Source organism: Lissotriton vulgaris, chromosome 5, assembly GCF_964263255.1.
Source record: "Lissotriton vulgaris chromosome 5, aLisVul1.2, whole genome shotgun sequence".
Classification (NCBI taxonomy): Eukaryota; Metazoa; Chordata; class Amphibia; order Caudata; family Salamandridae; genus Lissotriton; species Lissotriton vulgaris.
In genome coordinates, this window is record NC_141693.1 from 1,810,253,646 (window position 1) to 1,810,280,363 (window position 26,718).

Sequence of the window (26,718 nt, forward strand, 5' to 3'; positions counted from 1 at the left end):
TACATCAAAGGCAGTGAAGGGTGGTACTGCTGCAGAGTTAATATTTCTTTCTACCTAGAGGGTAAGGGCAAAAATTGAGAGCCTGATAGGGACCAATTTCAGCACATGCTTTTAAGAACTGCTGGTGCGGAGCACCAGCAGGACCTGGACCACTTAAAGCCCTGATCTTCGGCAACTCTATTACAATGTATGTAAAATAAAATGATAGCTTTTATTCCTGTCACATAGAGCACCTCTCCCAGTGGCTCTGGGGTGGCAAATATCCCTTTGTACTTTTGGTATATGCCTTATTTCTTGCTTCTGAAAGCGTGTTGAGTGTGCTTTGAATGGCACTGGAAAATGATGGCTGTGGTGCCAGCGTCACGTTGTCCACCATTACCTGATACCAAGAGTTATGTGTGAGCTGCCGTGCTGTGTGTTTAGGTGTTTACATGACACCAGGACAGTTTGTTGTAGAGTGGGGGGGAGGGGGGGGGGGTGAAATACGCTCCTATGTGATATTCAGTAATATATCCTTTGTATTAGGGGTCAGAATGGTAGTTGTAGTTTGGTGACGTTGCAAAGATGTTTTCTAGGCATAGGTATTGTATTCCCTATATTCGTTGTTATTTATTTAAGGTGCACAGTTTGTAGAGTTGGTGATTTATGCAGGGGTAGTAGGACGTGTTATGTTGTGTCAGTGAAATGCTACATCGGAGCTGGCTAGAAGAGACGAAAGGTCACGTTGTCTGGTTAGTAGTGTGTGGTAGCAGTTAGGCCACTGACTTTTTAAAATGAGGGTTATTTCTGAAATGTATTGTTGTATGTGGATGTTACCATCTAAAGGTACTCATTTTGTAGCCCTCGGGAGGAAGACAGGATGTGCAGACCATATGTGAATTCAAAATCATGCTCTCCCAAGTCGAGAGATCCTTAGGGGTTAACCCACTAAGCAGTGTTTTCTACTTTCGCTTTCCATTGAACAAATACCCCGTTACGTATCATTGGCGAGATGTAACTTCAGAAGGGTTTGACTGCAGCAGTAAGAACATCTCGCCGTCTTAGCTCGGGAAACAAGAAATGTCTCTGAATAAGAAATTCTTTGGGACATGGAAGTCCGTGTTTCCAGTTTTAAGAGTGTCGGTGATGACGTTGATCCTGTTTGTGCTCGAGGAGTTGATGGAAGTGGAATTCACGTGCCCAGCGGACCAGCAGTGGATGATTGTGTACAGCCTGGCGTTCTTCCTTGGTCCCGCCAGTTTCTGGTTCCTCCTGAGCTTGCTCCTCCAGCGGAGTTGCTTCACCGTGTGTCGTTGCAAAGGAGGCTGTCAGCGTTCGCTGTGCTGCTTCGTGTTTTTAAAGGCTATTATTCCATGTGCCCTCTGGATCATAGTTCTGCTTTTCGACGGAAGATACCTCGAGTGTTTTGCAAATTCATTCATGAAACGTCCTTCTAACATTGTTGAGGGTGGACAGCCTCCGACACAGGCACATTTGCTATCACAGGTAAGCAAAGTGTTCACAGAACTTCTGAAAACATTATTAAATAGGTTTTTCAAAAGACTGTGATAAAAGAAAATTTCTCTCTCTATTCTGGAACTTCTAATTTTGATTATCCCATTATACCACAAGTCCCAAAATGTTAAGTAGAATATGTATTGGATGAGCTAGGTATGGCCCTGGGAAGCCTGAAAGCTATGAAGAAAAAAAAAATTCTGAATGACCAATGATGCTGGTTATGTCCCAACACAAGTTTGTTGTCTTGTGTCAAATCTGCAATCCAGGAAGGTACTCACACTGTTACCATAGTTCTCAACTCTCTCAGATTCCGAGAGTAGTTTATCTAGTAGTCCGTGATTGTTCCTTGTGTTTCTGTGACTTGTAGTCCTGACTATACAATGCATCATGGGACTAAAAGGGCCTTAATGCAAAGGTAAAAATGCTGGGCTGACAGAGCTACTCTATGCACACATGGGACTGGGAAGCTTGAGAGGTCAGTGTGAGGGACTGATTTATTTGCTAAATGATTTACTTTTTTTGGAAAGTGCAAACTTCATACAATTGGGGTTTTGTAGCACTGAAGATGTAGGTAGTTATAAGACAATTGGTTTCACTCTATCCTAACGTGCAGTCTTTATGGCCATGCATGTGAGAGATCAATATTCTCTAGAGAGTATTCAAACTCAGGTCCTGAGCACTCATGTTTCACAGTTCATTTATAAGTAGCAGATTCTGTTCAGGGATTTGCTAGGACTTGTTAGTCTTGTGGTCCTTGTTTGCAAAGGTTCACTTCAGATCTCAGGACTATAGCTACTCATGCATGAAATTGGGTAACTTGAGAGCTCTGCAGGGATTGGCTAAATCAAACTGTATTCAGTCTCTTTCTAAAGGGGGTGCATTCTTGTAGAAGCTTAACTTGATGTACTGACAGAGCTCTCAAGTTTCCCCCTCTTTCATGAGCAGAGCACAGGTTGGGTGTGTGGTGGGTGAGATGTCAACTTATGCACCAGCACTGCAGCTGCTTGCATACACACACACTGTGTGCATGTAATAAGGCCTCCGAGTGTTCGTATAATTTATTTCCACTGGCAGCTGTCAAAGACTGTCCCTGACTATGTCAGGAACACAGTCAGGGACTTGGGCAAGGACTGAGAACTGGGTATAAAACATACAATGCACAGAAAAAAGTACAGCACTGCCCATGATCACACAGGGAGTCAGAGGAGAAAAAGGGATCCAACGGGGAAGCCTGTACAAGTGAACAAGATGGGTAAGACTCAGAATGGAAGGGCTTTCACGAGGCAATTTAGCATTCAAACTAACTACACCCAGGATGGACGTGCAAGATATTAATATAAAACAACATTAACAATAAACAGAATGTGGGGTAAAGCACTCAATTATTTTTTTTGTTTGAATATCTTTTATTACATTTTTACATTTATATTGCATAATATGGTATTAAACGTACACTGTGCCTATATCGTGAAAAGAGGTACAAAAGGGGGTGGTGATGGACGAAGCATCTGAATCAATCAAACACTCACACCCAGTCAAAAGATCTGGGTTTAATCCATCACTGTTCTTTAGCCCACTCTGTCAACCCAGTTCAGACATGGCTATATGCAAATCAGTCTGACCCTTTGCCTCATGGGAACAGTTCAGCCCGAACTGCCAAGCCATGTCTTCCCTGGACCCGAAACAAGCTTCCGAGGACCGGTTTCTGGCATTCCAGCCGTCTTCAGCCCAGCTTGCTTGAATCCAGTGGCAAAGTGAGCAAGGGATTCACGTCTGAGCATACCCTGCCACACTTATGGCGGCCAAAAGCGGTACAGAAGGGGGTGGTGATGGACGGAGCATCTGAATCAATCAAACACTCACACCCAGTCAAAAGATCTGGGTTTAATCCATAACCGTTCTTTAGCCCACTGTGCCACCCCAGTTCAGACATGGCTATATGCAAATCAGTCTGACCCTATGCCTCATGGGAACAGTCCAGCCCGAACTGCCAAGCCATGTCTTCCCTGGACCGGAAACAAGCTTCCGAGGACCGGTTTCTGGCATTCCAGCCGTCTTCAAATCGGCTTGCTTGAATCCAGTGGCAAAGTGAGCAAGGTACTCACGTCTGAGCATACCCTGCCACACTTATGGCGGCCAAAAGCGGGACAAAAGGGGGTGGTGATGGACAGAGAATCTGAATCAATGAAACACTCACACCCAGTCAAAAGATCTGGGTTTAATCCATCACCGTTCTTTAGTCCACTCTGCCACCCCAGTTCAGACATGGCTATATGCAAATCAGTCTGACCCTGTGTCTCATGGGAACAGTCCAGCCCGAACTGCCAACCCATGTCTTCCCTGGACCGGAAACAAGCTTCCGAGGACCGGTTTATGGCATTCCAGCCGTCTTCAAATCGTCTTGCTTGAATCCAGTGGCAAAGTGAGCAAGGGACTCACGTCTGAGCATACCCTGCCACACTTATGGCGGCCAAAAGCGGGACAAAAGGGGGTGGTGATGGACGGAGAATCTGAATCAATCAAACACTCACACCCAGTCAAAAGATCTGGGTTTAATCCATCACCGTTCTTTAGCCCACTCTGCCACCCCAGTTCAGACATGGCTATATGCAAATCAGTCTGACCCTGTGCCTCATGGGAACAGTCCAGCCCGAACTGCCAAGCCATGTCTTCCCTGGACCGGAAACAAGCTTCCGAGGACCGGTTTCTGGCATTCCAGCCTTCTTCAGCCCGGTTTGCTTGAATCCAGTGGCAAATTGAGCAAGGGACTCACGTCTGAGCATACCCTGCCATACTTATGGCAGCCAAAAGCGGTACAAAAGGGGGTGGTGATGGACGGAGCATCTGAATCAATCAAACACTCACACCCAGTCCAAATATCTGGGTTTAATCCATCACCCTTCTTTAGCCCACTCTGCCACCCCAGTTCAGACATGGCTATATGCAAATCAGTCTGACCCTGTGCCTCATGGGAACAGTCCAGCCCGAACTGCCAAGCCATGTCTTCCTTGGACCGGAAACAAGCTTCCGGGGACCGGTTTCTGGCATTCCAGCCATCTTCAGCCCGGCTTGCTTGAATCCAGTGGAAAAGTGAGCAAGGGACTCACGTCTGAGCATACCCTGCCACACTTATGGCGGACAAAAGCGGTACAAAAGAGGGGTGATGGACGGAGCTTCTGAATCAATCAAACACTCACATCCAGTCAAAAGATCTGGGTTTAATCCATCATCGTTCTTTAGCCCACTCTGCCACCCCAGTTCAGACATGGCTATATGCAAATCAGTCTGACCCTGTGCCTCATGGGAAAAGTCCAGCCCGAACTGCCAAGCCATGTCTTCCCTGGACCGGAAACAAGCTTCTGAGGACTGGTTTCGGGCATTCCAGCCGTCTTCAGCCCGGCTTGCTTGAATCCAGTGGCAAAAAGAGCAAGGGACTCACGTCTGAGCAGACCCTGCCACACTTATGGCGGCCAAAAGCGGTCCAAAAGGGGGTGGTGATGGACGGAGCATCTGAGTCAATCAAACACTCACACCCAGTCAAAAGATCTGGGTTTAATCCATCACCGTTCTTTAGCCCACTCTGCCACCCCAGTTCAGACATGGCTAAAACCAAATCAGTCTCACCCTGTGCCTCATGGGAACAGTCCAGCCCGAACTGCCAAGCCATGTCTTCCCTGGACCGGAAACAAGCTTCCGAGGACCGGTTTCTGGCATTCCAGCCGTTTTCTGCCCGGCTTGCTTGAATCCAGTGGCAAAGTGAGCAAGGGACTCACGTCTGAGCATACCCTGCCACACTTATGGCCGCCAAAAGCGGTACAAAAGGGGGTGGTGGTGGGCGGAGCATCTGAATCAATAAAACACTCACACCCAGTCCAAAGATCTGAGTTTAATCCATCACCGTTCTTTAGCCCACTCTGCTACCCCAGTTCAGACATGGCTATATGCAAATCAGTCTGACCTTGTGCCTCATGGGAGCAGACAAGCCCAAACTGCCAAGGCATGTGTTCCTTGGACCGGAAACAAGCTTCCGAGGACCGGTTTCTGGCATTCCAGCCGTCTTCAGCTCGGCTTGCTTGAATCCAGTGGCAAAGTGAGCAAGGGACTCACGTCTAAGCATACCCTGCCACACTTATGGCAACCAAAAGCGGTACAAAAGGGGGTGGTGATGGACGGAGCATCTGAATCAATCAAACACTCACATCCAGTTAAAAGATCTGGGTTTAATCCATCACCGTTCTTTAGCCCACTCTGCCACCCCAGTTCAGACATGGCTATATGCAAATCAGTCTGACCCTGTGCCTCATGGGAACAGTCCAGCCCGAACTGCCAAGCCATGTCTTCCCTGGACCGGAAACAAGCTTCTGAGGACCGGTTTCTGGCATTCCAGCCGTCTTCAGCCCGGCTTGCTTGAATCCAGTTGCAAAGTGAGCAAGGGACTCACGTCTGAGCAGACCCTGCCAAACTTATAGCGGCCAAAAGCGGTACAAAAGGGGTGGTGACGGACGGAGCATCTGAATCAACCAAACACTCACACCCAGTCAAAAGATCTGGGTTTAATCCATCACCGTTCTTTAGCCCACTCTGCCACCCCAGTTCAGACATGGCTATATGCAAATCCGTCTCACCCAGTGCCTCATGGGAACAGTCCAGCCCGAACTGCCAAGCCATGTCTTCTCTGGACCGGAAACAAGCTTCCGAGGACCGGTTTCTGGCATTCCAGGCGTCTTCAGCCCGGCTTGCTTGAATCCAATGGCAAAGTGAGCAAGGGAATCACGTCTGAGCCTACCCTGCCACACTTATGGCTGACAAAAGAGGTACAAAAGGGGGTGGTGATGGACGGAGCATCTGAATCAATCAAACACTCACACCCAGTCAAAAGATCTGGGTTTAATCCATCCATAAGTGTGGCAGGGTAGGCTCAGACGTGAGTCCCTTGCTCACTTTGCCACTGGATTCAAGCAAGCCGGGCTGAAGACGGCTGTAATGCCAGAATCCGGTCCTCGGAAGCTTGTTTCCGGTCCAGGGAAGGCATGGCTTGGCAGTTCGAGCTGGACTGTTCCCATGAGGCACAGGGTCAGACTGATTTGCATACAGCCATGTCTGAACTGGGGTGGCAGAGTGGGCTAAAGAACGGTGATGGATCAAACCCAGATCTTTAGACTGGGTGTGAGTGTTTGATTGGTTCGGATGCTCCATCAATCACCACCCCCTTTTGTACCGCTTTTGGCCGCCATAAGTGTGGCAGGGTATGCTCAGACGTGAGTCCCTTGCTCACTTTGCCACTGGATTCAAGCAAGCCGGGCTGAAGATGCTCTAATGCCCGAAACCGGTCCTCGGAAGCTTGTTTCCGGTCCAGGGAAGGCATGGCTTGGCAGTTCGGGCTGGACTGTTCCCATGAGGCATAGGGTCAGACTGATTTGCATACAGCCATGTCTGAACTGGGGTGGCAGAGTGGGCTAAAGAACGGTGATGGATCAAACCCAGATCTTTTGACTGGGTGTGAGTGTTTGATTGGTTTGGATACTCCATCCATCACCACCCCATTTTGTACCGCTTTTGGCCGCCATAAGTGTGGCAGGGTATGCTCAGACGTTAGTCCCTTGCTCACTTTGCCACTGGATTCAAGCATGCCGGGTTGAAGACGGCTGTATTGCCAGAAACCGGTCCTCGGAAGCTTGTTTCCAGTCCAGGGAAGGCATGGCTTGGCAGTTCGGGCTGGACTGTTCCCTTGAGGCACAGGGTCAGACTGATTTGCATACAGCAATGTCTGAACTGGGGTGGCAGAGTGGGCTAAAGAACGGTGATGGATCAAACCCAGATATTTTGACTGGGTGTGAGTGTTTGATTGGTTCGGATGCTCCGTCCATCACCACCCCCTTTTGTACCGCTTTTGGCCACCATAAGTGTGGCAGGGTATGCTCAGACGTGAGTCCCTTGCTCACTTTGCCACTGGATTCAAGCATGCCGGGTTTAAGACAGCTGTATTGCCAGAAACCGGTCCTCGGAAGCTTGTTTCCGGTTCAGGGAAGGTATGGCATGGCAGTTCGGGCTGGACTGTCCCCATGAGGCACAGGGTCAGACTGATTTGCATACAGCCATGTCTGAACTGGGGTGGCAGAGTGGGCTAAAGAACGGTGATGGATCAAACCCAGATCTTTTGACTGGGTGTGAGTGTTTGATTGGTTTGGATGCTCTGTCCATCACCATCCCCTTTTGTACCGCTTTTGGCCGCCATAAGTGTGTCAGGGTATGCTCAGACGTGAGCCCCTTGCTCACTTTGCCACTGGATTCAAGCAAGCCGGGCTGAAGCAACTGTAATGCCAGATACCGGTCCTCAGAAGCTTTTTTTCGGTCCAGGGAAGGCATGGCTTGGCAGTTCGGGCTGGACTGTTCCCATGAGGCACAGGGTCAGACTGATTTGCATACAACCATGTCTGAACTGGGGTGGCAGAGTGGGCTAAAGAACAGTGATGGATGAAACCCAGATCTTTTGACTGGGTGTGAGTGTTTGATTGGTTCGGATGCTCCGTCCATAAACACCCCCTTTTATATTGTGAAAAAAGGCGGGAGAAAAGAACTCATGATTGCACAAAATGACATGTGTTGGCTACAACAGTTCGTCACGTTGTCATATCTTGCCATTCAACAGTCGTCAATCAGTTATACAGTTGTAAACATATACATCAGGAAAAAGAAGGAGGAGCAAGCAGCCTAGCAAGGGACGTGATTACATGTAAACAATAAGGAAAGCTTCATACAATTGAAAGCAGCATCCCTGCGACAATCGTGCCAGTTGGTTACTGAGTACTCTTTTAAATCAAAGGGTGAACAATACGCACAATATCGCGGTCTCACCAGCCGCATAGTGCACTCTGCGGTACAAAAGGGGGTGGTGATGGATGGAGCATCTGAATCAATCAAACACTCACACCCAGTCAAAAGATCTGGGTTTAATCCATTACCGTTCTTTAGCCCACTCTGCCACCCCAGTTCAGACATGGCTATATGCAAATCAGTCTGACCGTGTGCCTCATGGGAACAGTCCAGCCCAAACTGCCCAGCCATGACTTCCCTGGACCGGAAACAAGCTTCCGAGGACCGGTTTCTGGCATTCCAGCCGTCTTCAGCCCGGCTTGCTTGAATCCAGTAGCGAAGTGAGCAAGGGACTCACGTCTGAGCATACCCTGCCACACATACGGCGGCCAAAAGCGGTACAAAAGAGGGTGGTGATGGACGGAGAATCTGAATCAATTAAACACTCACACCCAGTCAAAAGATCTGGGTTTAATCCATTACCATTCTTTAGCCCACTCTGCCACCCCAGTTCAGACATGGCTATATGCAAATCAGTCTGACCGTGTGCCTCATGGGAACAGTCCAGCCCAAACTGCCAAGCCATGTCTTCCCTGGACCGGAAACAAGCTTCCGAGGACCGGTTTCTGGCATTCCAGCCGTCTTCAGCCCGGCTTGCTTGAATCCAGTAGTAAAGTGAGCAAGGGACTCACGTCTGAGCATACCCTGCCACACTTATGGGGGCAAAAAGCGGTACAAAAGGGGGTGGTGATGGACGGAGCATCTGAATCAATCAAACACTCACACCCAGTCAAAAGATCTGAGTTTAATCCATCACCGTTCTTTAGCCCACTCTGCCACCCCAGTTCAGACATGGCTATATGCAAATCAGTCTCACCCAGTGCCTCATGGGAACAGTCCAGCCCGAACTGCCAAGCCATGTCTTCTCTGGACCGGAAACAAGCTTCCGAGGACCGGTTTCTGGCATTCCAGCAGTCTTCAGCCCGGCTTGCTTGAATCCAATGGCAAAGTGAGAAAGGGACTCACGTCTGAGCCTACCCTGCCACACTTATGGCTGCCAAAAGAGGTACAAAAGGGGGTGGTGATGGACGGAGCATCTGAATCAATCAAACACTCACACCCAGTCAAAAGATCTGGGTTTAATCCATCCATAAGTGTGGCATGGTATGCTCAGACGTGAGTCCCTTGCTCACTTTGCCACTGGATTCAAGCAAGCCGGGCTGAAGACGTCTGTAATGCCAGAAACCGGTCCTCGGAAGCTTGTTTCCGGTCCAGGGAAGGCATGGCTTGGCAGTTCGAGCTGGACTGTTCCCATGAGGCACAGGGTCAGACTGATTTGCATACAGCCATGTCTGAACTGGGGTGGCAGAGTGGGCTAAAGAACGGTGATGGATCAAACCCAGATCTTTAGACTGGGTGTGAGTGTTTGATTGGTTCGGATGCTCCATCCATCACCACCCCCTTTTGTACCGCTTTTGGCCGCCATAAGTGTGGCAGGGTATGCTCAGACGTTAGTCCCTTGCTCACTTTGCCACTGGATTCAAGCAAGCCGGGCTGAAGACGCTCTAATGCCCGAAACCGGTCCTCGGAAGCTTGTTTCCGGTCCAGGGAAGGCATGGCTTGGCAGTTCGGGCTGGACTGTTCCCATGAGGCATAGGGTCAGACTGATTTGCATACAGCCATGTCTGAACTGGGGTGGCAGAGTGGGCTAAAGAACGGTGATGGATCAAACCCAGATCTTTTGACTGGGTGTGAGTGTTTGATTGGTTTGGATGCTCCATCCATCACCACCCCCTTTTGTACCGCTTTTGGCCGCCATAAGTGTGGCAGGGTATGCTCAGACGTTAGTCCCTTGCTCACTTTGCCACTGGATTCAAGCATGCCGGGTTGAAGACGGCTGAATTGCCAGAAACCGGTCCTCGGAAGCTTGTTTCCAGTCCAGGGAAGGCATGGCTTGGCAGTTCGGGCTGGACTGTTCCCTTGAGGCACAGGGTCAGACTGATTTGCATACAGCCATGTCTGAACTGGGGTGGCAGAGTGGGCTAAAGAACGGTGATGGATTAAACCCAGATTTTTTGACTGGGTGTGAGTGTTTGATTGGTTCGGATGCTCTGTCCATCACACCCCCTTTTGTACCGCTTTTGGCCGCCATAAGTGTGGCAGGGTATGCCCAGACGTGAGCCCCTTGCTCACTTTGCCACTGGATTCAAGCAAGCCGGGCTGAAGACGGCTGTAATGCCAGATACCGGTCCTCGGAAGCTTGTTTCCGGTCCAGGGAAGGCATGGCTTGGCAGTTCGGGCTGGACTGTTCCCATGAGGCACAGGATCAGACTGATTTGCATACAGCCATGTCTGAACTGGGGTGGCAGAGTGGGCTAAAGATCGGTGATGGATCAAACCCAGATATTTTGACTGGGTGTGCGTGTTTGATTGGTTTGGATGCTCTGTCCATCACCATCCCCTATTGTACCGCTTTTGGCCGCCATAAGTGTGTCAGGGTATGCTCAGACGTGAGCCCCTTGCTCATTTGCCCCTGGATTCAAGCAAGCCAGGCTGAAGCAACTGTAATGCCAGATACCGGTCCTCAGAAGCTTTTTTTCGGTCCAGGGAAGGCATGGCTTGGCAGTTCGGGCTGGACTGTTCCCATGAGGCACAGGGTCAGACTGATTTGCATACAGCCATGTCTGAAATTGGGTGGCAGAGTGGGCTAAAGAACAGTGATGGATCAAACCCATATCTTTTGACTGGGTGTGAGTGTTTGATTGGTTCGGATGCTCCGTCCATAACCACCCTCTTTTATATTGTGAAAAAAGGCAGGAGAAAAGAACTCATGATTGCACAAAATGACTTGTGTTGGCAACAACAGTTCATCACGTTGTCATATCTTGCCATTCAACAGTCGTCAATCAGTTATACAGTTGTAAACATATACATCAGGAAAAAGAAGGAGGAGCAAGCAGCCTAGCAAGGGACGTGATTACATGTAAATAATAAGGAAAGCTTCATACAATTGAAAGCAGCATCCCTGCGACAATCGTGCCAGTTGGTTACTGAGTACTCTTTTAAATCAAAGGGTGAACAATACGCACAATATCGCGGTCTCACCAGCCGCATAGTGTACTCTGCGGTACAAAAGGGGGTGGTGATGGATGGACCATCTGAATCAATCAAACACTCACACCCAGTCAAAAGATCTGGGTTTAATCCAGTACCGTTCTTTAGCCCACTCTGCCACCCCAGTTCAGACATGGCTATATGCAAATCAGTCTGACCGTGTGCCTCATGGGAACAGTCCAGGCCAAACTGCCTAGCCATGACTTCCCTGGACCGGAAACAAGCTTCCGAGGACCGGTTTCTGGCATTCCAGCCGTCTTCAGCCCGGCTTGCTTGAATCCAGTAGCGAAGTGAGCAAGGGACTCACGTCTGAGCATACCCTGCCACACTTATGGCGGCCAAAAGCGGTACAAAAGGGGGTGGTGATGGACGGAGCATCTGAATCAATCAAACACTCACACCCAATAATAAGGAAAGCTTCATACATTTGAAAGCAGCATCCCTGCTACAATCGTGCCAGTTGGTTACTGAGTACTCTTTTAAATCAAAGGGTGAACAATTCGCACAATATCGCGGTCTCACCAGCCGCATAGTCCACTCTGGCCAACAATGTCCGCACAGGGGAGTACCTTCTTCGTCACATTTCTTAAGGAAAATTCAAGCAACTATTCGCCAAGTCAGGGCATCAATACAATTGGGCCTGTACATCCTACCAGTGTAGCGGGCCTTAAATATAGGCACATTTGCAGTTTGATTTTCAAAGCATTTTACTTGCTAATTCAAGAACTGTAAAACAGGAACATAATAAACCAAAATTGTGTGAAAATGCAAAAGGAAAGGAGAAAAAAAAAACAGACAAAGAAACGAGAGAATAAAACCCCCAGAAGATGGTTGTGCGTGTTGCACTATCATGCGTGTGGATCATCTGGGGGGAAAGAAAGAAAGGGGGAGTGCTCCCTCGTCATGCCCAGTGTTAGTGTCACATGCTAAAACACCACTAGGGGAGGTGTATCTAAGTGACTCCGTGTTGGAGGCATGCGCGGTGGAAAGCAGGCAGGCCTGGGATATGGGGTACGTACGAAGCCCCGCCGTCTCCTCCCTGTGTAGCACCACACTTTCAGCTCTCGCCCAATTGTCGAAGGAGTCGTGCCATTGTGTCACGTGGGGAGTATCACTGCCCTTCCAGCGCTTGGTGATAAGCCGTTTCGCTGTTATGAAACCAAGGTTGCAGAACCTATTAGGGACTCGGGTCAGCTTTGTTCGTTTGCAGAGGCTCAATAAGCATGCTTCCCATGTGCATTGTAAATCCCCACCTACGCTCGCAGCCAGTAAGGCTGATACTGCACGCCAGTAAGCATGTAGCGAGGGGCAGGACCAAAGCATGTGTAAAAAGCCAGCGTCAACTAGCCCGCATCTCGGGCATGCCGACGTGACGAGTCCAAAATAACGGTTAATCTTGTCCGGGGATAAATATGCGCCGTGCACAATGTAATATTGGATAATCTTAAAGCGGGAATTGCGTGGGACGTTAACGGCGCCGCCCATCTATCTCTCAAGCGCTGGGTGGGAAGTTGTGTGTGGAGTAGTAGGGCCTGCGCCAGCTAATACACCATATGAGACCCTCTCCCCATCACATGCATGTATTGTACTAGCAAGTGGATTGGCGGTTCATCTGAAAGGTCACCCCAGGCCTGTGTCAGTGTGCGTATGATTGCTGCGTGTGTTAAAAATTGTCCGGCAGGAAGGCCCGTGTCGGCGACCAGCACCTCGAACGGGCTTACAGCTAGATTCATCAACGAAAAATGGGCTCGCAAAGGGCCAGATTCTTCAGAATCTGGCCCTTTGCGAGCGCAATTTTTACATTTGGGATTCATCATCCCAAATGCAAAAATCGGTAATTGCGAAATCACATATTTGCGAGGAATTGCATTTAAGGAATCTCTATTTGACATTCCTTAAATGCAATTCATTAATCCATTTTTTATTTGCGAATTCGCTATTTCTGGCCGCTATTTACCGCGAAGTGTAACTGTCAGGATCAGCACTCTGAAGGATTCATTTGCAGTGATAAGCTCCACCTCCGGACCTCCCAAATACCCTGACTGTATATTCACAGGGTACTCGAGCAATACGGTGAGGGAAAAATCCCAAAAGGGGAAAACCCAGGGAGGGAAAGGAAGGTACAGTTGGGAAAGGAAGCTGTAAAACAAATGAAACAGATTAGTACACTTCCTATGTCTACTCTCAGTAAAGTCTCACTAGAACAGATTATCACCTGTATTGTTTATGACTCATTCTCCGAACGATGGCACTCTTCCCTCTTCTCCTATCCCTACAGAACACAATATGCACAGTTAGTATATATGGCTATGGCAACACACTACACTATGTATATGCGATTCATAGAAGTAACATACCCCCAGAGTGAGATCACTCAAAGTAATGTAAACTATACTCCCACCCGAATCTTGGACAGTATTCTGCCTCCCATATACCGCAGGAAAGGAACGTGCAAAAACAGAACAAAAGGTGCTGGAGCTTATTTCAATTCCACGGATATAAATTGCGTCATCTATATCCATGAATGCCACATAATCCTTCACAGTTCAATACAAAACCAAATACAGTGAGGTGCCACCTGCTTTGGCACTTGTAATCCACACCGTGTTATCAAATAATCGTCATCTCTTCATGACGGTAATGCGGAGGATACCCCCTGCATTCCGCCACTTGTCTTTGATGCCCCTTCGATTCCGGAGCAAGCAAAACCACCAGTTCCTCCCTAGCCAGGGAAGGCAAGAAAACAAACACTATTCCAATAAAGGACTGACTCGAATGGTTCCACAACACAAGCGCGCGGCGCTCCTTTAAACAAACAGTAAGGCAAGTTAAATGTTTTCGTAACGATACCCAAGGCTGAGCTTTCAGCGCAGCAGCGTTCCTCAAAGCACTCTCTCCTTGGAAATCAAAACAAATCACTAGCGCCGAGTATCCAGCACACCTGCGCTAAATTCTCTCGAGGGCAAAGGCTCATGGGACTTGTAGTTCCCGGCCCATATTACGTGGGAACTGTAGTCTTTGGCAGGCGCGAGGGCTAATTCCTGACAGTACGCCCTTCTCCCAAGCGCCTTCTAGGGCCTGGTTTGGCCGGGAACCTCCGATGGAAAGAAGCAATGGCTCTAGGCGCATGCACATTACTCCATGGCTCCCATGAATCATCCTCAATTGAATAACCCTTCCAGGAGATCAAATACCATAACACACCCTTGCTCATCTTGGAATCACGAATGGACTGAACTTCATACTCTGGTCCACCCTCTCGTTCCACAGGCGGGGGCGCCCTCCTCTGTGACGTGAGAGCCTTTTTTAGCAACTGAACATGAAACACTGGATTGATTCTCAAAGTGCAAGGCAACCGCAGTTTGTAGGCCACAGGGTTAATTTGTTTCACTATCTGATGGGGACCAATGAAGCACGGATGGAATACGCTTCTTAACTTAAAACGGATGTACCTAGTGGATAGCCACACCTTGTCCCCCACCTTAAACTGAGGACCGGGAATCCTGTGCTCATCCTCCGATCGTTTGTATACTTCTTTGGCTTTCAACAAATGTTTCTGCACTTCCCTATGCACTCTCCGCAATGTACGCATGCGAGCCATCACAGTGGGCTGATCGCCTATTTCAGATGAGAAGGTAATAGGCAAAGTGTTGGCATCAGAACCGTAATTGGCCTTGAATGGTGACATGCCAGTCGAGCTATGCCACGCGTTATTGTATGCCAATTCAGCCATCCATAACAAGTCCACCCATGATTCATGTGCTTCCTTGGAATAACACCGTGAGTATTTTTTCAAGGTTTGATTCAGCCTCTCCGTTTGCCCATCGGTCTGTGGGTGAAAGCTTGTTGAAAGAGCTGAATCAACCCCCAAAGCCTTACACCACATTCTCCAGAAACGAGCAACAAATTGAAGCCCCCTATCAGACACAATCACCTGGGGAATGCCATGTAACCGTATGACCTGTGAAGCCAGTAACTGTGCTGTTTGGCCTGCCGTGGGGAGATTCTTACATGGTATAAAATGACCCATCTTAGTCAAATTATCGACCACTACCAGGATAGCTGAACACCCCTGATCACAGGGCAGACCCGTGATAAAATCCAGGCTTATATTCTGCCACGGGCGAGCAGGTGTGGGCATGGGCATCAGTTGACCTTTCTTTCTCGTGTTTTCCCCTTTTGCTCTTGCACACTCTTCACAGCACTTCACCCAATATATAGCATCCTTAACCAATGAATCCCACCAAAAATACAATTCCTGGGTGTCCAGCTATGGGCGCTATATGACACCATTCAAAAGCCTTCTTCTGTATCTCCACTGTGGGCAGGTACAAACAGTCACCCTGGAAAGGCAGACCTTTCCTTACAGCTCCCCCTGGTTTAATAGTAGCCCATGTTTCCCAGGCCTTTAAAGACCGTGAGTTTTTAACCTCATCCAGAAAACTCTCCGCACGAACCACACACAACACCTTGGCTGCTGGGATAATGGCATGTTGGACCTCTTTTTGCTGTCCATCTGGCATAGCTTGTCTGGACAAAGCGTCTGCCTTCCTATTGTCTATGCCAGGTCTAAAGGTCACTACAAAGTTGTACTCAGCAAAGAAAAGCATCCAACGCATTTGCCTTTGTGTCAAATGCCTAGCCGAAGTCATGTACTGGAGGTTTCTATGGTCTGTGTATACGGTCACCACATGACAGGCCCCCCACAGATATTGCCTCCACTCTTGAAAAGCACGCTTTATTGCCAACATTTCTTTTTCTGCAATAGTGTAATTGTACTCAGCAGGGCTCAATTTCTTCGACAAGTATGCTACAGGATGGAGCTGGCCTGTGAGTGAATTTCTCTGAGACAACACCGCCCTATCGCTTCCTCTGAAGCGTCAGCTTCCACCACAAAGGGATGTTCCAGTACCGGGTTGCCAACACAGGAGCCGTAATGAACGCATTCTTTAGGGTCTTGAAAGCCTTATTAGCTTCTTTAGTCCATGCAAACAGCACCCCTTTTCTCAACAACCTGGTAATTGGAGCAGCCTTTTGTGAGAATTGTACAATAAAACGGCGGTAATAATTGGCAAAATCCAAAAAACTTTGCACTTCCCGCACGTTCTTAGGGATTGGTCATTCCTGCACCGCCTGGACTTTACGATCTGACATCTGTAATCCTTTAGAGCTGAGGTTCACCCCCAAGAACTCCACCTCGTGTACCCCAAATTCGCACTTTCTCAATTTTACATACAGACGGTGTTCCCTAAACTACTCCAAAACCGCTCCCACTTGTTCGGCATGACAGGATTCCTCCTGAGAGTATATCAGTATATCATCGATATACACCACCACAAATTGATCCAAATAATCTTTCAGCACATCGTTAATGAAAAATTGGAAAGCCGCTGGGGCATTACAAAGCCCAAAGGGCATCACCAGATACTCATAGTGTCCATATCGCGTCTTTGAACGCCGTCTTCCATTCATCCCCCTCGCTTACCCTGACCAGATGATAAGCCCCCCGTAAGTCCAAACGGGTATAGATTTTTGCTTCGCTCACCTGGTCAAGCACAACAGAGATGAGGGGGAGAGGATAACGATTACGGACTGTGTTTTTGTTCAAGACGCGATAGTCCACACAAGCCCTCAGGTCCCCGTTGGTTTTCGCAATAAAGAACAAAGGAGAGGCTGCAGGGGAGCGGGAAGGCCGGATTAACCCCAAGCGGAGGTAGTGGTCAATGTATTCCTTCAAGTGGGCAGTCTCAGGGACTGACAAAGCACATACCCTGCAAGTAGGAATAGTATCCCCTTTGACTAGATCTATGCGACAATCATACTCCCTGTGTGGAGGAAGGGTTTCTGCTTTAACCCCACTGAACACATCTCTATAGGGACGATATACATCAGGTAGTTGTACGTCTTTTTCCGCTGCCGTAGCTGCCAAATAGGGTGTGGATAGAACAGCCACGTGAGCAGAAGGTCCGGGCACCATATGATCCTGACAAAACTCAGGCAAGAACTCAAATGTCTTGTTTTAGCAATTAACAACAGGATTGTGCCGACATAACCATGGCATTCCCAGGATTACCTCATACTGAGGAGCTGCAATGATATTCAGAGTTAAGAGCTCGGAGTGTATGTTCCCTCGCATGATAACAGACAGCCCCACCTCACAAGTCCTTTCAGTTATATGTCCTGATTTTAAAGGCTTACCATCTACCGCTAGAACTTCCTCAGGATTCTCTCTCTGGATACGTGGTAAGGCCAGACGAGACACCAGGCCATCATCAATGAAATTGCCTGATGCTCCAGAGTCCAACATAACCAACACCTGATGAAACTTGTGCTCACACTCTAGCGTCATTTCTATGACCAGATGGGATTCGGTTTTCCCTACCCAATAGTCGATAGCGAGGTTAATTTCCATTCCGGTCCCCCTTCTGACCCTGGTTTATTGGGTTCCCCCTGTTACTCTTCAGGTACAGTGGCAGAAACAGCCACTCTCTTAAATCTACTGACACTAGATGACTTGGGTTTGGAGGGACATTCTCTAACGTAATGCCCCTTCTTCCCACAGTTTATACACAGGCCCTGAGTTCTCCTGGCCTCCCTCTCTGCCTTAGATAACGGGGCTCTTAGTGCTCCAATCTCCATAGGTTCTGAACTTCTTTCTGTCCCTCCAGATGTCTTTTGAGTAGGACGGTCATAATGGAATGTTCCTCTATCCCATCTTCTCCTATTACCCCCTCTCTCTGTCATGCGACCGTCTAATCTTAATGCTAGATTAATCATGTCCACGCATGTTTTGGGTTGAGGGTCAACTTGAACCACCACATCCTTTAAATCCTCTTTTAACCCTTGATAGAAAAGAGACATTCTTTTTTCCTCAGGCCATTCGGCCTCAGCCACTAGTCTATTAAACGTGGTCAAATAAGTGATCAACTCGCTTTTACCTTGCTTCAACTCCAGGAGTTCTTTATCCGCACTGAAGGTAGCAGCCCTGCGATCAAACACTTTCTCGAATTCTGCTCTAAAGGCAGCCTAATCTGACAATATGGGATCATTGTTTTTAACTAGCGGGACCGCCCAATTGGCTGCGTCCCCCACTAGATAGGAGATGGCGAAAGCCACCCTAGAATGGTTATTAGGGAACGAAGCGGGTTTACATGAAAAGTGGAGCAATATCTGGGTTAGAAAGACCCGAGTTTTACGTGGATCTCCTGAGTACCTTTCGGGCGTGACCAAAGGAATGGGAAGGGACACTGTCACCTGCACCGAAGATGCAGGAGAGGAGGCATTGAAGGGATTCGTAGTCAACTGTTTGACCTTATCTCTTAAGGCGGATGTTTCTGTCTTTGACGAGGCCAGCTCCTGCTGGACCAACACCAAAGCATGTAATACATCCTCCATGGTGGCCATTATCACTACAACCGAACCGGGCAGAGTGTAATTCTTGGGCTAGTGATTCTGTCAGTATCAGCACTCTGCAGGATTCGTTTGCAGTGATAAGCTCCACCTGCGGACCTCCAAAATACCCTAACTGTATATTCACAGGGTACTCGAGTGATACGGTGAGGGAAAAACCCCAAAAGGGGAAAACCCAGGGAGGGAAAGGAAGGGACAGCTGGGAAAGGAAGCTGTAAAACAAATGAAACAGATTAGTACACTTCCTATGTCTACTCTCAGTAAAGTCTCACTAGAACAGATTATCACCTGTATTGTTTATGACTCATTCTCCGAACGATGGCACTCTTCCCTCTTCTCTTATCCCTACACAACACAATATGCACAGTTAGTATATATGGCTATGGCAACACACTACACTATGTATATGCGATTCATAGAAGTAACATACCCCCAGAGTGAGATCACTCAAAGTAATGTAAACTATACTGCCACTTGAATCTTGGACAGTATTCTGTTGTGTTATGTTATGTTATGTTATTAAATTATTTATTGAGCGCACTATCACTGATTAGTTTCTTGGCGCTAGTATCAACAGTAACAAAGGTCAGGGTGAAAGGTGGAGAGTTGATTAAAAAGCTTGTCTAAAAAGCCAGGTCTTCAGCACTTTCCGGAAAGATAAGAGATCTTGGCAGTGCCGGATCTCCGGGGGGAAAGTGTTCCATAGGCAGGGGGCAAGTGTTGCAAACCTACGTCCACCAGCACGTTTAAGTTTGAAAGCGAGAGTCTGGAGGAGTCCTTGGTGAAGTGAGCGAAGGTTGCGAGGAGGGACGTATCTGGTGATCAGTTGGTTGAGGAATTTAGGGCTTTTGCCATACAGACATTTAAAGATCAGGCAACCTGCTTTAAAAGCACAACGTTGCGTGACCGGAAGCCAGTGCAGTTTGATGAGTAGGGGAGTAGCTGCATGCCACCTTGGTTGTTTTAGAATCAGCCTTGCGGCATAGTTCTGACCCATCTGGAGACGCTTGAGTAAATAATTTGGAAGACCCAGGTAGATGGCATTTGCGTAGTCCCGATGGGTCAGAACAGTAGCGATCACAACCTCGGTGATTGCTTCCGACGTTAACAATCGCCGGACCTTCCGATTTTTTTTTAGCTGAAAGAAGCATTTGGAAACCACCTGGCCCACTTGTACTTTTAATGAGAGGTCACTGCCCACGATGACTCCAAGTGTTTTGGCCGATGGTGATGGTGATGGCGCTTGACCCAGATCTGATGGCCAGTAATGGGAACCCCAGTGCTTAGCTCTGTCCCCCGTCAGTACCAGTTCGGTTTTACCTGGATTTAATTTCAGCTGGTTTTGATCCAGCCAGGATTTAATAAACCTCATGGTTGACTGAAAATGGGTGATGGAGTTTTCCGAGTTATCGATGGTAAAGAGTAGCTGCAAGTCGTCAGCATAATTGAGAACTCTCACCTGTTTGTCTCTGAGGGTTTGAATCAGAGGGAGCATATATATATTGAAAAGGTGAGGTGACAGGGAGGAGCCCTGTGGCACTCCACAAGAGATGGGCTGTTTAACACCGGTTAGATCTCCCAGGCGCACTGCTTGGGAGCGGTTCTCCAAGAAGGACCTCAGCCAGCGTGCCGCCGTGCCTGCCTCCCATATACCGCAGAAAAGGAACGTGCAAAAACAGAACAAAATGTGCTGGAGCTTATTTCAATTCCACGGATATAAATTGCGTCATCTATATCCATGAATGCCACATAATCCTTCACAGTTCAATACAAAACCAAATACGGTGAGGTGTAGCACAATTGCCACTGCCACCCGCTTTGGCACTTGTAATCCACACCGTGTTATCAAATAATCGTCATCTCTTCATGACGGTAATGCGGAGGATACCCCCTGCATTCCGCCACTTGTCTTTGATGCCCCTTCGATTCCGGAGCAAGCAAAACCACCAGTTCCTCCCTAGCCAGGGAAGGCAAGAAAACAAACACTATTCCAATAGAGTCAGGACTGACTCGAATGGTTCCACAACACGAGCGCGCGGCGCTCCTTTAAACAAACAGTAAGGCAAGTTAAATGTTTTCGTAACAATACCCAAGGCTGAGCTTTCAGCGCGGCAGCGTTCCTCAAAGCACTCTCTCCTTGGAAACAGCAGGAGAACCGAGAGCAGCCGCTCCCGCGGAAATCAAAACAAATCACTAGCGCCAAGTATCCAGCTCACCTGCGCTAAATCCTCTCGAGGGCAAAGGCAGTAACTTCGTGGTAAATAGCGAAAACTTAGAAAAATGCACTTTAGTGTATTTTTCTAAGTGGTATGTTACACACACACATGTCCTTTGGACATGTGTGTGCGAAACATCAGGTTACATGTACATTTCAGGGGTGCAACATGGTGTCCATTGGACACCCCTGAACCCTTGAAATCGCAAAATCAAAATGCGAATTGCTAATAGCGATTCGCACATTGATATGTCTTCCCATTCATTCCTATGGGCCTTTAGGCCCATAGGAATGAATGGGGAGTTATTCCTTATTTGCGATTAGCTTAAGCCTAAAGGCCCATAGGAATGAATGGGAAGACATATCAATGTGCGAATCGCTATTAGCGATTCGCACTTTGATTTTTGCGATTTCAAGGGTGCAGGGGTGTCCAATGGACAATAAATATTGTGATTCCTACATGAATCCCATTTTGCGAGTCTGTAATAGCGATTCCTTATTAATCGCTATTACAGACTCGCAAAACATGCAGATGATGAATCTGGTTGTTAGTGTCCCCTCCGTGAACAGGTCTCCAACAGTATCTACCTCAGCCTGTACCCAACTAGTCAGCGTCGCCTCTGTGAATACTCCACCATCCCTGGGCGTCCCTAGCAGAGGCAGATCCGGGGCATATGGTTTCATGGAATTGGTGAGCTTCAGGCTCCTCACATAACACCTCCATGCTACTGCCAGGTGTAGCTGGTCTGGGCGGCGGACCTTAGCTAAAGGGTGAAACATTACTTGTACATGTGCAAGCGTCTGCTTCGTGGCGTCTGTGGCCTTGTCGCCCAGATTCTTCCCGCTCAACCAGTAGGTCACCCATTGCAGCTGTGCAGCTAGGTAGTCGAGCTCCTGGTTGGGAACTACCAAGTTCATCTCGTTGCGCATCATCTACCTCTGGCAAAGGCAAAACAGCAAGATATTCTGCCAGATCAGCAGGCGAGGCCTGCAATCGGGACCGATAAAGATCAGTGTAATGATCCACAAAGGCATCATGGATGGCCTTCTGGGTGTATACTATGGTGCTTTGCTTGGTGCAGAGTGACGTCACCGGGGTGGTCCGGGCATCCTGTCTAATTAACCACGCCAACAGACTGCCTGGTTTATCCCCAGAGTGATGGGTGCGCGTCGAGTGGGCCATATAGTTCAGGTTCTTAAGCCTATCAAGCAGGCGGGCATGAGCCTCTCTTGCCGCCAATAACGGTCCCTCATCTCCATCCACCGCCCCCTGCTCCTCTCTTGACAGCCTAGCCTCAATGAGCTTCAGCTCTTCTTCTATGTGTTTCTGCATTCCAGCCTGCGTGCCCAGGCAGTGGCCTCTGGCGACGACCTTAAAGGCATCCCATTCGAATTGCGGAGTAGAGGCAGTGTCGTTATTCTCCTCGAAATATTGCAAAATGCGAGCTGAAAGTGCCTCACGGGAAGGGGCATCCAAGAGCAGATCAGGCTGTAGCCTCCAAGTGGGTATCGGGTAATGAGGGCATTCCCATCTCAATTCTAGGACGTGTGGATTATGATCCGAGTGAGTATGACCCATGTAATATGTGTCTGTGACGTGGGGAAGTAGGTCGCTGGTCAGCATAAACCTAGTCTGACATGTAGTGTGTTCGCACCTGAATAATAGGAGTAAACCTTGGTGTGTGGGTTCCGGTTTCGCCAGACATCATGCAGATCCCACGGTGTTGCCCAGCTCGTGAGTGCTCTCGTGGCCACTGTTACCGGCGCGCTAGCTAAAGGTGGGAAGGAGTGGTCAAGGGTTATATCCAGAACACAATTATCGTCTCCTCCTAGCAACAGGTGCATTCCATGCCAGGGTGCCAGCACTGTCGACAGCCGTGTAAAAAAGGCGCCCTGTTTAGTATTAGGAGCGTAAAGGGATGCAAGGACAACCAGGCGGCCGTCAAGTCTGCCGTGTACCACCACATATCTGCCCTCCGGATCCACCCTGCAATGTAAAAACGCGAATGGGATGCCGGGACGTACCCAGACCAGCGTGCCTCTCGCATAAGCTGAATACCCTGTAGCGTTACACTGCCCCCTCCACCTACGGTGTAGCTTCTGTGTCTCAGGGCCGGTCAAATGGGTTTCCTGCAATAGGGCTATGCGCATGTGATGCCTTTTAAGGTATGAATAGATTTGATAGCGCTGTGACGGTGTGTGCATCCCACGCACGTTCCATGTGCATACTCTGATCTCAGCAATGACACCTCCAAGAACTCCCCGCCCCCGCCGACTCCCCCACCAGCAGCCCACACATTGACCCACCAAATGGTACATCCACAGTCGTCATCGGAAGGCAAGCACACACAGTGTAATCAAGTAAAGGTACAGCAAATGCTGAGAAGATATCAACCATCACTGATGACAAACTTAATAAAATTACAATACCAAAAGGTCGACAGCAGAACATGTTGTCGTCCAAACACATTGTTGTGCTAATACAGTCTGTATTCCAGGGGGGGTCACTAAGCACTCGGCGTGACCGTTACAGGGGTGACACGTGAACCGTTGAAAGGTGCCCCCTCCTCTACAGGTGTCCCATGTCAGTTAGACCCAACCCAGCCAGTTCTCGTGTAGGCAAAGGGCCGAGGCCCACCTGGGACGGTGTCATATTAACGAACACAGCCCAGGGGTGAGGTAGTTCACATCCTGCACTCCTAAGGGCAGAGTTCCTCCCAGTGTCGGAGCGCCCCAAACATCTAACAGGACCAAGACATTTCCATCGTCTCTACTCCTATGTTACTCACTGCGCCAGCATGGTGGGAGACAGAAGTTCAGTCCGGACCCGAAGCTCCACCATCAGCGCCTTGCGGGTATCCTTCGATGATTGGGTCAAACAGGGTAGTACTGGTCAACGGGTTCAGTCAGGGCATACCTGACTGCTCGCTCCCACGTCAGTTGATCAGGTCAGCAGTTTGTGGAGTGACATCTGGCAAATCCATTGATACCTTTGAGTCCGGTATGCCATGCAGATGCTCATCGTCACTGGGCATCTCCCATGTGCTATCCTCCATGGCGGCGTCCTCACCCAGGGAACCGCTGATCTCCGCCACCATCTGGAGGGCCTCCTGCTGCTCATTACGGACAAGGTCGGCTGGGGGGCTCACCTCGGCTCCTCCGTTTCGCCGCTCCATCGATGTGGATCTGCGCCTGCGGCGGCGTTGGAAACCCCCAGGGGCGCCTCAAGGGCAATGCCGATGTTGACGCCTCAGAGTCCGCACCCACTCCAGAGTCCAACCACGTCTCTACCGCCTCAGGGGTGTTAAAGAAATGGGTTTTATCCTGGGCCAGCACACGTAGCCGCCCCCGGAAAGAGCAATGAATATTTCAAGTTCAGCTGGCAGAGCCGTTGTTTCACCGCCCGGAAGGAATGTCGCGGGCGCTGCACGTGGACCGTGTAGTCCGGGAAGAGCATGATTTTTGCATTCTCAACTCGTATCTCCGGCAATTTCCTGGATTCCCGCAAAATGGCATCATGGTCCTGGTAGTTTAGTATGCGAATGAGCATGGGCCTGGGGTTGGATCCCGCCGGTGGCGGCCTGGTCGGCACTCGATGAGCTCGCTCTACCACAAAGTATGGAGAAAGTGCGTCCTCCGGGAGCAGGCTCCGCAACCAGGTCTCCATGTGAAGTTCGGGTTCCCTGCCTTCCCATCTCTCTGGTAGGCCCAAGATGCGAAGGTTATTTCTTTGCGCCCTCCCTTCCGCATCCTCCGTGCGATCTTCGAGGAATTCTACTCGATTAAGGAGGTCCTGCACATGATTGTCTGTTTGCGTGACCTTAGGCGTAATGTCCTTCACGGTAGCATCCAGAGCGGAGGTGCGGTCCACCAGCTTCCTGTGGTCGGCTCGCAGGTGCGTTAGGTCTATGGTGACACTGTCGATTTTCGTCTCCAGGGAGGTGCGGGTCAGCTGCATCGACTCCTCTAACCGCTCCATCGCCGCCAGCATCGCGTCTAACTTGGAGGCCGTCTGTTCCTGTTCTGTCGATTTCGCCGCCTTCTCCATTTTTCCCTTGACTTGGGTGCCTCCGGCGTCAGCCCTTGCTAGCTCCCCCAGACATGGGCAGCACAGCCGTCGTCGCAATGTATATATGTATATATGGCCAAAGGCGTCCTCAGGCTCCAGAGGGTGCGGTTCGCCCCTCTCCCAGGGCTGCCAGCGCACGTCAGAATCACTGAACAATTTCGCCATCCATCTTTGCAGCGAGGAAGTGGCGACAACACCAGGGCTGGGCGCGAAAATGGGCACTCCCTCTCAGCGTGGTCAGCTCCCTCCGGGTGGTCCAAGCACGTGTCCCTCTCAAACCACCAGAGTATAGAGAGGCCTCTAGGTGCCACTGACCTCAGTCAGGCTCCCCTCCAGTATGGACGGCTGCGGGACCCTCAAATTGCCTCGAGCAATGGAGCTCGGCAAATGGCGCCCGCGCCCAGGCCTCACTCTTCAGGGCACGGTCCCTCCGCCTCTAGGAGATTGCGTCGCCAGCCCCAGAGGCCGCACCTCAGCAGTGTCAGGAGGGGAGAGGTGTGAATTACTGTCCTCCGATCCGCCCCCGGGGGGGACCGCCACTCGCAGGTCACCAAGCAGGGGCCCAAGGATGCAAGGACCCAACCGTGCCACCACTCATCAGCGGGGGGTCGGGGGGGTGGGGGGGGTGCCGGATGTCAGCTGCAAAGGGGGCACTCACCCCACTTCAGCGCCCAGGTGTCCAGCGCTCTACGTCCGCCGTGAAATCGCCCCAGGTGCAGCCAGATGTAGGCCTCTATGGCAAGGCCGCACGGCCGCAGCTTATCCCCGGCCTTGCGTGATCTCAGATGCTGGCAAGGAGATCCGGCGGGTGAGGCAGGCAGCTTTTCCTCCTGCAGGAGCGGCCAGCGATCGTTTCCGTAGCCCCAGCTCCAGCGCAGGCATGCAAGGCATCCCCACGTTGCTTCACTACAGGTGTGGGTCCATGCAGGAGAAATTCGGCGGATAATGGGCCCGTAGAGGGGGAGCTCAGCGCGGAGCTCTACTCGAACACGTCTTCCGCCATTGCGTGCTTAGCCATGCCCCAGTGGGGTAAAGCACTCATGAGCTTCACATGGTAAGACTGAAGCTCAGTAAGTTCCTCACCCACAATTGCTGTTACAGATACTGACTGCAAATACCCACATATAAGATATGCATGCAAAGACAGGGTCTGTGGAGCTGCTACTTATGGTGATGTTATAAACATAAGTCAAAGACAATACTCACAGTAAATAAGAAACACCATGTAGGTAGTCAGCTGTGCCCATGGATCCTGGTTGTTGTATGATGTTACAACGCGATCAAAATGATCTTTTACAACGCATGTCGTTACCACGACTTGCGCTGTAGGGTGCTGGACTTAAGAATAGTAAGATTTACTATTCCAACTCCAGCCTACGTACAGTAGGGAAGGTGTTGGAATAGTAAATCTACTATTCCTTAGTCTAGAGCGCCCTTGTAAAAGACGCGTCGTAATGGCACGGCGGTGTTTTGACCGCATTGTGAAGGATGTTTACCATCCTGGTGATCAAACAGAAACACACAAGGCAGTAACAGCAAGGGGGTAGAACTAAACACAAGCACAATAGACAAGGAGCTAGCAAGGAGGAGTGCTTAACAG

General features: G+C 49.5%; 1 protein-coding gene across 1 annotated transcript in view; it reads left to right on the top strand.

The window, feature by feature from the left end:
* The first annotated feature begins 1,059 nt into the window (after positions 1-1,059).
* Positions 1,060-26,718, top strand: part of LOC147717267 (uncharacterized) — a 54,392-nt gene continuing 28,733 nt past the window's right edge. The window contains exon 1 of the mRNA XM_086919847.1: positions 1,060-1,485. Coding sequence (XP_086775973.1) covers positions 1,060-1,485 — 426 coding nt within the window. The remainder of the gene's footprint in view (positions 1,486-26,718) is intronic.